Consider the following 11,239-nt stretch of genomic DNA (forward strand, 5'->3'; position numbering starts at 1 on the left):
CGTGACGCTCAGCCGCCGAGCGACCGCCGCAGCCCGACGTGTTGGGATCTGCCTTCGGCCGCCTCCCCTGTTGAAAGGGCTTCCTGTGCTCTTACGCTCTGTTTAATCAGTGCTCGCTTTGGGTTGCGAATCTCTCCCTGACTCCGGTCGGCGATAAGACCGGCAGTGTTCGGTGTTTTGCCACAGCCCCCGGGATAAAGTGCGTCCCAAAAGCAGGGAGAGGGGAGGGAGCGGAGCGGTGCCGTGCATGATCCATCCCTCCACCATACCGAACCGGTGTTGCAAAAGCAATTGAAGGCTTCACGCAGAGACCTGGGCGCACGTGCAGGCAGTTTTGGCCCAAGAACAGGACAGGCTAAGTGCGGCTGACATCTTACCTCAAACCCCTGGCCCCAGGGCTTGTGTGTAAAGAAGCCCAGCACTCCTTCTTCCTTGCTTGTGTGGGTCTCCTTCAAAGAAACAGATCAAAATCCACACTGCTTGAAGAAAGTCTTCCCTGCCTGAGACGGGGAGGGAGAGGGGAAAGGCTGGAAGCCCCCTCCCCAAGGCACAGGGATGACGGGAACCGATCAGCAGCTGGGCCCAGGGGTAGCCGGGGAGGTAACGCAGGTTTGCACCCCAGCAGCAGAGCACCAGGCTTTGCCTGGGGTTTTTGGGGACACCTGTGAGCCGGTCTGCACCTTATGCCATCCAGCTGGGGTTAAAGGAGCGTGGAGGAGAGCAGATATCCCCCCTCCCCAGACCTCTCCGCTAAAGGAGACATTGTAGAGCAGCTCCCACATGCCTTGTTTTTCTTGCAACCCTGTTGTGCAGAGCCAAGGTGGTGCAAGAGAGGAGGCAGGAATGAAAGGGCTGAGGTTTGCCTGCGGGCCTCTTTGCAATCACCCAGCAATTCTCTCCCCTCGCTGCCACAGCCGAGCACGTTTGAACCGCAGGCTTGTCGAGTCCTCTCGAGGCCTGTAGAAACAGGGCGCTGCGGCGCCTCGTGCTATGTAGCAGGTAAATAAAGCTACCAGGTGCTGGGAACAAACTGTTGCGAAGACAGGTAATGCATCAGGGGCTGCGCTATCCCCCAGGGGCGGAGGCTGGGGTGGAGGAGCGAGGAATGGGGATGGTGTGAGGCACTTTCCCCGCTGCTGGGGCTCCTGCACGGGGAGCAGGCACCAGCGGGTGCTGGCAAAAACCCAGACTACACTACCGCAGGCATACAGGCAGAGGCCAGGTTGAAAAATCACGTCTGGAGATGAAAAGGTGAAGCTTACGGTCACTAACACCATTTCACTGTATCTTTTTTTTCCTACGGTCATTACTCCTTGGGCTGAAATAGCCACCTGGGGCCATGGTCAGAAGCCCTAAGGAAGCAGGCGAGCACAGTGTACGCAGAAACACTGCAAGCAACCTCTTCCTGATTTTGGAGGCGAGCGAGAGGAGCGTATGTTCATCTTGCAGCCCTTTCTGCTGCAGGGAGCAGTTAGGCAGCACGGGGGACCTGGAGCAAGACTCAGCTCCGCGGAGCCCTCTGTGCCTTCACATCACCTCTCAAACCCGCTTCCCGAGCGTGCGGGGTTTTGTGCACGTTTTAGGGGTTTGCGTGAAGGCTGGGGCTGGTGGGTGAGTGGGCAGAGCCCGCGGCTTAGGAGCTGGTTCGCACCGTTGCCTTGGCTCGCTTCAGGGTGTGAGCTGAAGTCGAGGGAGGGAGGCTGGCAGAAAGTGGTGTGGGGGAACAGGTTCCCTTTCAGACTGGGGCAGCTGAGTTCAACCTGCCAACTCAGCTAGGGAAAAGAAGGCAAATGATACCGAGTATGCATTTATGGTAGGGTCTGGGGATTTCTTTTTTCTTTTGGTAGAGGTGTTTGGTTTGGGTTTTTTTTCCAGGTAATTAGCGACAAAGCCTGATATTGCCATTAGATCGTTCCGTGTATTTTTCAAGGTTTTTTTTTTAAAGAAGATGGCAAAGATGGGAAAGAGGCAAAGAAATGCCTGTAAGCTTTAGGTCAGCAGCCCAGTTAGGACCTCAGCTAAGTCAGAGGAGTGCACATACGACCAGGAAAGTCACCCGCAGGAGACCTTTACAAAACAGTAATTCGTAATTGCTGCATTAGTGCTAATTTAGCACCCCCATTCACCCCTCCTGCCCCCAGGGAAGGCAGGTTCACAGGGACAAATACCCACTCCAATACCAGCAGCATGTCATTGCAATCCCTTCGTTGTTTTTTTTTCCAGTGCCAGCTGTGTTGCTCTCTATGTAATGCATAGCTGGTGCCTGTTATTGTGAAAGACGGCATGGAAAATCAAGACTCATGAGTGTGGCCTCATGTTTAATTAGAAGCTAATGTGCTATTATTATTAAGCACTGAAGGAATGTACTGGCGAAGCAATGCTTGAGCTGTTTTAAAAGCATTTTCTAAGTGTACTTTCCCCTTGCCTAGCTGGCATGCACCACCTTTATTAGGAGGCACAAGACTGTTGCTAGCTGGTCTTACAGCTCTTTTGCAGTTTGGGCAAATACCGCTGGAATTAAAGTATCTCAGATCTCACTGTTTGGAGGACTTTGAAATAGAAGGGTACGGTGTGTGCTAGGCTAGGCCAAGTGTTTAATTACAGTGGCACAGGACGTGAGAGACTAAGTGGTCTGTGGTTGAATTTGCTATGAAGAGAGACTGATTAAGTACAGGTTAATGACAAACTTATTGGTCTCAAAAGAAACTGAAGGAAGCAGTAAGAAAATTACAGTTTTGTTTGTTTAATGAGAAGTTTCACTGTCAGCACCTTTAGGAAGCTTGCTGTGACTGCCATGCTCTGGTAGGAGGTATATTGCTTTGTAACCTCTATATATTGGCATGAGCATGGCTTCACCATCTGTTCTCTAATACAGTTTCATTAGGCAGTCAGGAACCATCTTGAAATTCAAGAAATTGAACTAGTGGAGTTGCACACAGTAGGTACATAGAAGTCCCTACTTGGAGCCAGGAACAGTATCAAACCGCGGCAGGCTCCCTGCCCCCCTCTGCAAGCACCCATCCTCCTTTGGTTATTGCCCTCAGCCACCACCATCTCCAATGACAGGAGGCTGTTTTTTTGGTTTTTAAGAAAGTATTGACTTTCATGGGGCTAGATTGCCACAGGAGCACTTTGACTCCTAAAGTCAGATACTGAGGTAACACTGGCGTTCACATCACCGCCATCAGGTATGAGAAGGAGCAGCTTTCCCGTCAGGGGAGGTGGGAGCAAACCACGCCACTGCTGCTTGCTCCGTGGCACACATGGTGGGAACACACCACCAAGGAGAGGCGAGATACCTGTCTGGGCAGCAGCCCACCAGTCAACAGGGATGGTGCCTTGAACAGGCACAGCCTAAGAGGAAAGCATCCCAGTGTACATCAATGTGTTACGCACAGAAAGGCTAAGTTATGTGGAGTTTTATTCTATAAATCTATTCTGTAAACAACACCTCCAATTCATTCAAGCTCCCTACCTTCCATATAAAAGCTAAGGGGAATGTAAAACTGAGGACAGCCTTCCATGTCAACAGTTTGGGCTTCAACATCATGAAACACGTTACAGTTGTGTGCTGCTGCTGGTCAATGGGTTTTCAGTTGCTTTAACAACTACAAAATACAGACAGATATGGAACACAATCTTTTAATAACAGATCACATTTGAACTTTGAAAAGAGTGAAATTAAAAGGTGTATTAAAACATACCCACTCTAAGCAATCTATTTTCTTCAGTAGAAAAAAAGCATACAATAGGTAGAAATACTATATACACAGTATATCAGTCTAGTCATCAGCCCCTCCAAACATTGTTTTGCAAATTGGTATAATGGTGTTAGAATATACCATCCAGTTACAGTCCAGTATGAATTTTAGCTTTTGACTTTTTCACTTAAGACAAATCACTAAGCACCCAGTTCAGCTTACTGATCTTAGAATACATACAAGGTGATACTGTATATGGAGATACCAGTGTTAAGCTTTTACTTCTGCTTACATATTTTTGGGAACCTGCCTTGTTAATAAGTCTGCCTCATCAATTTTGAGTACATGGAAGTCTGTAATCAATGTGTCCATTAAACAGAGTACCTTCTGACACTGAAACATGATTAACTATATCTTAAATAGCCCTTTCCTCATCTCTCGCATTAATTTCATGCAGATTTGTGTTGTGTTTATTTTACACTGGAGGCTTTCAGCCCAAAATATAGATCATTGCAATAAACCAGGAATCTACGCCATCCTTTTTTTCTTTTTTTTTTTTTTTGGAGGAAAATAAAAACGCAGAATGTTAGTTCTTAAATTAGTTTGGCACATTAAAAAAAAAAAAAAGCAGGGGGGAAACCCATAAGTTGCATCCTTCTCTCACAACATCTTTGGGAGGGGAATGTCAATATACAGACAGGGCAGGCACAAGCAGAGTGACTGATACAGACCACGGCATGGCAGACTCCAGCTCTTAGCCTTACATCTGGCCTCAGTCCATGTGCGCTCTCACTCGCACGCTCAAACACAAGTAGCTTCTGCTGGTTGCGCCTCAGTCCATCAGCTGACACCGCTGATGAGCAGGTCACTGCACAACTGGAGAAGGCCCTCATGAGTCAAGCTCCGGCAGCCTTCTTGCACCAGGTAGAAAGGTAGCAAGTTCTGTACCTTTTGCTTAAGTCTCACTTAACAACACAGTAACTGAGCTATTACTGCTCTGCTGAGCAAGCTGTAGCAGGGTCTGACATGTGGGTCTTTGCATGTCAGTGTGCGCCCCATGCTTCAGAAGAACCTCAACTGTTTTTGTGTGCCCTCCTCGTGCAGCCAGATGAAGAGCTGTCAACCCTTCACTGTCAGAAACATTGATATTTTCTGAACTGACAAGTTCTTCTACTACTTCAGAGTGCCCGTTTTCTGCAGCAAGATGTAACGCTGTCCTATTCAAAGGGCCTCCGGCTAGAACACTGGCCCTTTCATCTATCAGCAACTTTGTTGTTGCTAAATGGCCGCTGCGAGATGCCAAGTGCAGAGCGGTGTATCCTTCTGCTGTTGCTGCCTCAATGTCTGCACCATGTTTAAGGAGCAGCCTCGACGTGCTTGTGTGGCCAGTTTCAGCAGCTATGTGGAGAGCAGTCTGCAAGAGCGCGTTCTGTATGTTGACATCTGACTCCAGGTCTATGAGAAGGCGAGCAACACGGTAGTGTCCTCGTTGAGCGGCCAAGTGTAGTGAGGTCCTTCCATCCACGGTCTGCACATTCACGTTTGCACCCCGCTGTTTGGCCAGAAGCTTTACGATGGGGAGATGACCTTGCCAGGCAGCATAGTGCAGTGGCACCCAGTCATCCTTTCCTTTGATGTTCACATTAACGCCTCTTCTCAGCAGGATCCGCACAATATTCTCTTGGCCATACTGACAGGCTATGTGGATGGGGGCTCTGCCTTCAAAATCTACCTCATTTAAGGATGCATTCTTATCAAGTAGCATTTTGGTGCTGAAATCATCCCCATTTTGGGCAGCAAAGTGAAGAGCAGTCCACTGATCCTCATCTTTGGCATTAACATTGATTTTCCTAGCCATAATCAGCTCCACAATGCTTTTAACCTTCTTCTCAATGGCTATGTGAAGAGGGGTGGATCCTTTCTTGTTGGTGAGGTTAGGGTTAGCATTGTACAGGAGGAGCCATTTGACACATTCTTCTTGACCAGCTTCAACAGCCAAGTGCAAAAGACTGGAGTTCCCATCTAAAACAATATCAACATCTTGAGGCTGGAGGATCTTCATCAGTTTGCTGGTATCTCCAGATAAAATGGCTTCCGTTAGCTTCCTCTTCTGTATGTCTGTAGTACCAATATCTAGATGGATATAAGGAAGAAATTTTTTACAATGAGGGTGGCAAAACACTGGCCCAGGTTGCCCAGAGAGGTGGTAGATGCCCCATCCCTGGGAACATTCAAGGTCAGGTTGGACGGGGCTCTGAGCAACCTGATCTAGTTGAAGATGTCCCTGCTCATTGCAGGGGAGGCTGGACTAGATGATCTTTAAAGGTCCCTTCCAACCCAAACTGTTCTATGAAAAAGACACCATCACAATTCTGATACCTGTCAAACCTTACTTGCCCATGGCTAACATATCCGGTGGCTTCAGCAATGACTTGACTACAAAGAAATCCCCCCCACCTCCCACCCCTCGTAATAGTTTCAGAACAATTTCAGGTCAGATTTGGAGCCCCACTTACTCTTATTCTGTTTCTTGTGAATTGAAGAACGAAGGATGCTGTGGTTGATCTCCCTGCACTAATCATTGTTTACCTAACTGGAAAATAGATGCCTGTTTTTTGCCGCACTGGACTGAAAAGGGAGGGGCGTGTGCGCAACAGTGGGGGTCTTTATTGTAATCTTCATGGGGGCTGCTGAGAAGGTGGCTTCAGTCTCCTCAAAAAAAAAAAAAAGGTGCTCAGACTTGGGCTTAGTATAACTGAAAAAGCCACAAACTCAGCTGACCTCTCTGGGCATTGGCTTCAGTCCCGCTTCGAGCAGGACGCTGGACTGGGTGACCGCCCTTCCAACCAACCTTTATGTGACTGATTCTGTAATTGGTTTGATGGGAATTCAGGTCACTTCTTTTCAAAAGTAAATGAGATTTATTATTTCTCATTAGATCATGTTTGGGAACCACCTCATTCTTTTTTTTTTTTTAAATAACTACCTCCAGTAAACAAATTTGTAGTGCTGACAGCAAAAGAAAGCAAGACTAACAGTGATTTCCAGAATGCTATTCTTTATATGACTACTCTCCAACCCATTGACTCCCATGCCCCAGTCCAAACAACTACAAAAAAAACCAACAAAGAAAAACCTGACCATTACCTGAACTCTCCCTTTCAAAGGAAAGGGAAAGGGAGCCTCTGGATGAAAAAGCTGAATCTACAGATGAAACTCCTGAAAGCCGCTTGTCACTGGAGGCAAGTTTGGACTCAGAAGAGCTGCGGCTGAGATCCTCAGGGCCTTCCATAGTCTGCGAAATCCCCGAATCCAGCTGGGACAACAACTCTGAGAGACTGTAATCCTTAACTGATGGTAGAGCAGGCTCCTGTTTCGGCTGGGGTAATGCAGACATCCCCTTCAAGAGAAGCATTTTAGAAAGGTCAGTAAAAAAAACTGAGCATGAGGCCCTACACGATGTTAGTTTGCAGGTAGCCTTTAAGCACTGTTCATATTAAATGAAACCTATGAATAAGGTCACTGAAAATTTTCAGATGCAGGACAGCAGCTTTCATCAGTGCTTACACAGCGACCAAAGCCGCACGACTCTTCTGTCTACAGTAGTTTTTAAGATCAGTCACACCCACATAGTTCCAGCCTTTATCTCCTAACTGTCCTGCTCTCCCTCAGCAGTCTAAGATCCACTTGCACTTAGTCCTGCGCTGAGGTTTTCCTGAGCTGGTCCATGCATCTGCTGTCACTTTTGCATCCCAGTCCTTCACCAAGACCTACTTCTATCATGCAAGAAGGTGCTCAAAAGCAGCAAAGAGAAGGTTGCTTGGGAAGTTACAGGTCACAGAGGAACCTGTTCCTCGCAAAACCTAGTGCGCTTGAACAAGAGGTGGAAAGAGAAAATACCTCAGGCTGCTGCTCTGGGGAATTCTTGGTGTCCGAGTCCTGAGTTATCATCTCTTTTGTTTCATCTTCTGGTTTTTCACAAAGGGCCTCTGTTTCTGAAGTGATTTCTTTGAAGAAAGCAAGAGAAGGTTTTGGGTTTTTTTTAATAGGAGACTTTTCTGAGATGCCCTGCTGCCTTTCTCTGTCATTAGAGCTTAACAGCTTTGAGATACTGTGGGAGAAAGTCTCCAATTTTGACTATTCCATCTAGCACGTCATCGGTAGATAAGATGTGTAGCTAAGCAAAGAGTCCATAGCGCTGACTGAAAATTCATTTTCACATTCAGACCAGACTGATGTTACATGGTGGCTACACTGCAGGACTGTGAAACGGGAACCAGTCTACTGCTGGCAGACTTAGACCTATGTTTTAAAAAGATGGGACCCCTCTTCCCTTCAGTCCCCATACCTTGGTTGGGCAGGAGGAGAGGGAAGAGGCAAATCTCTCCTGTTAATACTAACTGAAGCTACCTGGAGATAGCACTTGCTACATCCTTCTGCACATTTGAATTCATAAGTACTTCGGGCAAATTCAAGCCTTTCACCAGAGTTGCCTTTTATTGGCAGAAAAATGACAGCACAAATTGTTCTGTTACAAGAAAACAATTCTGATTCTCAGCATACAACAGGAAATTTCAAGAGCCAGGGCCTTCAACGCTTTGGTATGGTGAAAACCACACCAACTCCAGGTTGGCATATGCCCTGATACACACAATCAGAAATGAACATAATTTCTGGCTAAATGTACAGGTCTTATTCCTGACGTGTTTACATAACACTGTCATGGTCAGACTTGTCCCCAGATAATCCCTTCCTCCGCAAATGAGTAAGTGGCCTGTATCGTTGTCTCTACCATACAATGTGCTCTATTTATTCTGTCACAGAGGTTCACAGCATTTACCCCAAGGATTAACAGAGTCCTGAGCAATAACGTGACTCATAGAAGAATAAATGGGCAGCCAAGTTACGAGGAAATCTTACCTTGAAATGTTGGCCGTTCACCAGGATCATCTTGCCAACATTTTTGCATCAGTTTGATCAAGTTATTACATGAATGAGGTCTGGATTTGGAAACAGCAGGTAGCTCTGGGCGGTGGCCTTTAACTACTTTTACCATAATATGTAAAATGTTGTTTTCCTCTGTAAAGCAAAAGCACACAAATTAAGATCTCCCAGCAAAAGGAATGATTTCTCTTTTGTCTAAGAGCATTAACAGTGTATTAGGCTGAAACTTCGTTTTTGTGCATTTTTTCTAGATTTAGAGTGCTTTCTTTTATCAACAGGGAGAAAGAAGTTGGTCTTATTCTCCCACAATACACTCATCAATGCAGTAACAGCTACTTCCCGTGTATCAGTTAAAACCAATTGTCAGTGAGTGACTGTTCTTTTTCCATCCATAAAAGACACAGAACCAAAGAAAAAGACTCAAACAGTTCTTTGCTACCTCTCTTTGGATTTCTATACCTGCTATAAGACAACTGAACCACAGCTTTTATTTAGACCAGGTACCTGAACTTTTCATAAAGGTGAAGGAAGAACACAAATCAAGCAGTGCAGTGATGTGGCTCTTGACTCTGAAGTCAACCATTGGGCTAAATGGGATCTCTCACTTGGAGAAAAATTAATAGTAGACTGGAACCTGTTCAAACACGTTTGCTATGCATAGGCTGGTCACACACACAGGAAAAGTCACAAAGAATAAACAGCTGCCTGTTGATCGGTACATTTACTGTGGGGTGGAACAAGGCTTATTCTCACAGACAGCTTTTTTTTTTTTAAAAAAGAACAAATCTGTACCCACAATCTGCAAATAAACTACAGAACCTCTCTACAGAGAAGCTGTTTCTGAAAACAGCACCGTTGCCTGCCAGTTGGCTTTGCTCTGCGCTGTTCCTCGTTGGCCGCAAACATGTCAGCAGTCTGTGCGGGCCACACACTCATCTGGATCTGTTCAGCAAACTCCAGCAGAAGCAAAAAGGTGCAGGCTAGGGCCCCCTGCGGCAATATGGGTTCTGCTTTCACTGCGTAGGACAAAGGAGGACTTACATTTGTGATCAGAATTTGAGAGCTTAAAAGTGTCTACCACGCAAGACTGTAGGAATTTGGAGGACGTGCATGTAATCTGGGGCTGGTGGGGCAAGAAGCGTGCTTATCGATGGGAGAAAGGAAAAAAATTCCAACACGAGCCACAATACCTCAAACTTACCTGCAAAAGGCTTCTTCTGTGTAAGAACTCCCCAAACCACGATGGAAAAGCTACAAATAAATGCAAAAAACTTATTTCTAGAAAAGCTTTTAAAAAAACCCCAAAACCCACACCAACAGAAAAGCCAAAAAACTCACAGAAGTATAATTTATTTTCCTAAGTTCTCTTTCCTTGTCCTTCACTTCTGCATCTAATTCAGCTGATGAACACACACAGCAAGATGCAGCCAAGAACCATGATTTGAAAGTCTAGTTTTTGCAGGGAGGAACCCGAGGCAGAGAACATAGGGACTCGCTGGAGGCTGCTGAGTTCTTGGTAACATTTACCAACTACTCCACACCAACACCGACAAAATCAGAGAGCAGCAAAGCACTGCTGTGGATTTTATTTAATACTTCTACCCTGCAAGACGACTTTAAAAAAAATACATTCCATTTAGAATATGACATATCTTTTAATCTACAGCTATGATTTCCTTTTCCTAATAACCTTACCATGAAAGAAGAACCAAAGACCTAGTGATGAAATCTACTGAAGATAACTAAGAATTTTGTCACAGACTTGAAAAGTAGGTCAGGATGTACCTTTTGATGGAGAAATGAAAGGTGGGCAGAGTGCCTCCCATGCCAGTTGCTAATAAATAAGTATTACTTGGAATGATAACACTCAAGACCCAGGGTCAGCTGCAGTTTGTTAAAAGGCCTCTACCCTATAAAGACTTTGCAAAAAGCAAAGCAAATGTGACCTTTTGCAAAATGAGGCTCAAAGTAGATTTAGGGGTTTCATGCTCAATTAGATTTTATAGCCAGAAAAAGGCGGCTCATTTTATAGAATTACTTAAAGTGCTTTTAAGTGTTTTCATAGTTAACTGACCTGTACACATCATGTTTGGTGTCAAAACACCTGTTTTTTTCTTTGATGCGCTCTGGAGGGAGGTACGCAATTGTGCCACACAAGCCATCCATGCTGATGTCATGGGAATGGGACAAGCCATTGCACTTTGCAAGTCCAAAGTCAGAAATCTGCAAAAAATGGAGGAGGAAGAGGGGAAGAGAAGTGCATGCTACCATTAGACTTCGGAGGCGTTAACAAAAAATTTTCTGTAAAGAACGATAGAAGTAGCAGGATGATCCAACAAAATACAGCGAGCTGCCGTTCAGAAACACTAAGCTAAGACAACGTCTCTGGAAGCATTACGCTATGGTAGGTTTTTCTTTATGGCTAAGCTGAAAAAAAAAAAAACGCAAGCAGTTTTTTGCAAGCAGCAGCACGTTAGCCCATTACATAGCAAACACAACAAACAGTCAAGACAATTTATTGTAATTTAAAACTAGTCAAATTTAGCTAGTGCAAACTACTTTAATGTAATTATTGGTCCTGCCACCCCCTTTCC

At 45.6% G+C, this 11,239-nt stretch overlaps 1 protein-coding gene across 1 annotated transcript in view; it reads right to left on the reverse strand.

The window, feature by feature from the left end:
- Positions 1-4,380: 4,380 nt before the first annotated feature.
- The window catches only part of RIPK4 (receptor-interacting serine-threonine kinase 4), a 15,001-nt gene continuing 8,142 nt past the window's right edge, over positions 4,381-11,239 (reverse strand). The window contains exons 3-8 of the mRNA XM_009586553.1: positions 10,720-10,868; positions 9,847-9,896; positions 8,622-8,780; positions 7,602-7,708; positions 6,849-7,101; positions 4,381-5,834 (exon numbers count right to left, since the gene is read on the reverse strand). Coding sequence (XP_009584848.1) covers positions 4,657-5,834; positions 6,849-7,101; positions 7,602-7,708; positions 8,622-8,780; positions 9,847-9,896; positions 10,720-10,868 — 1,896 coding nt within the window. The 3' untranslated portion in view covers positions 4,381-4,656. The remainder of the gene's footprint in view (positions 5,835-6,848; positions 7,102-7,601; positions 7,709-8,621; positions 8,781-9,846; positions 9,897-10,719; positions 10,869-11,239) is intronic.

Source organism: Fulmarus glacialis, unplaced genomic scaffold (assembly GCF_000690835.1).
Source record: "Fulmarus glacialis isolate BGI_N327 unplaced genomic scaffold, ASM69083v1 scaffold17001, whole genome shotgun sequence".
Lineage (NCBI taxonomy): Eukaryota > Metazoa > Chordata > Aves > Procellariiformes > Procellariidae > Fulmarus > Fulmarus glacialis.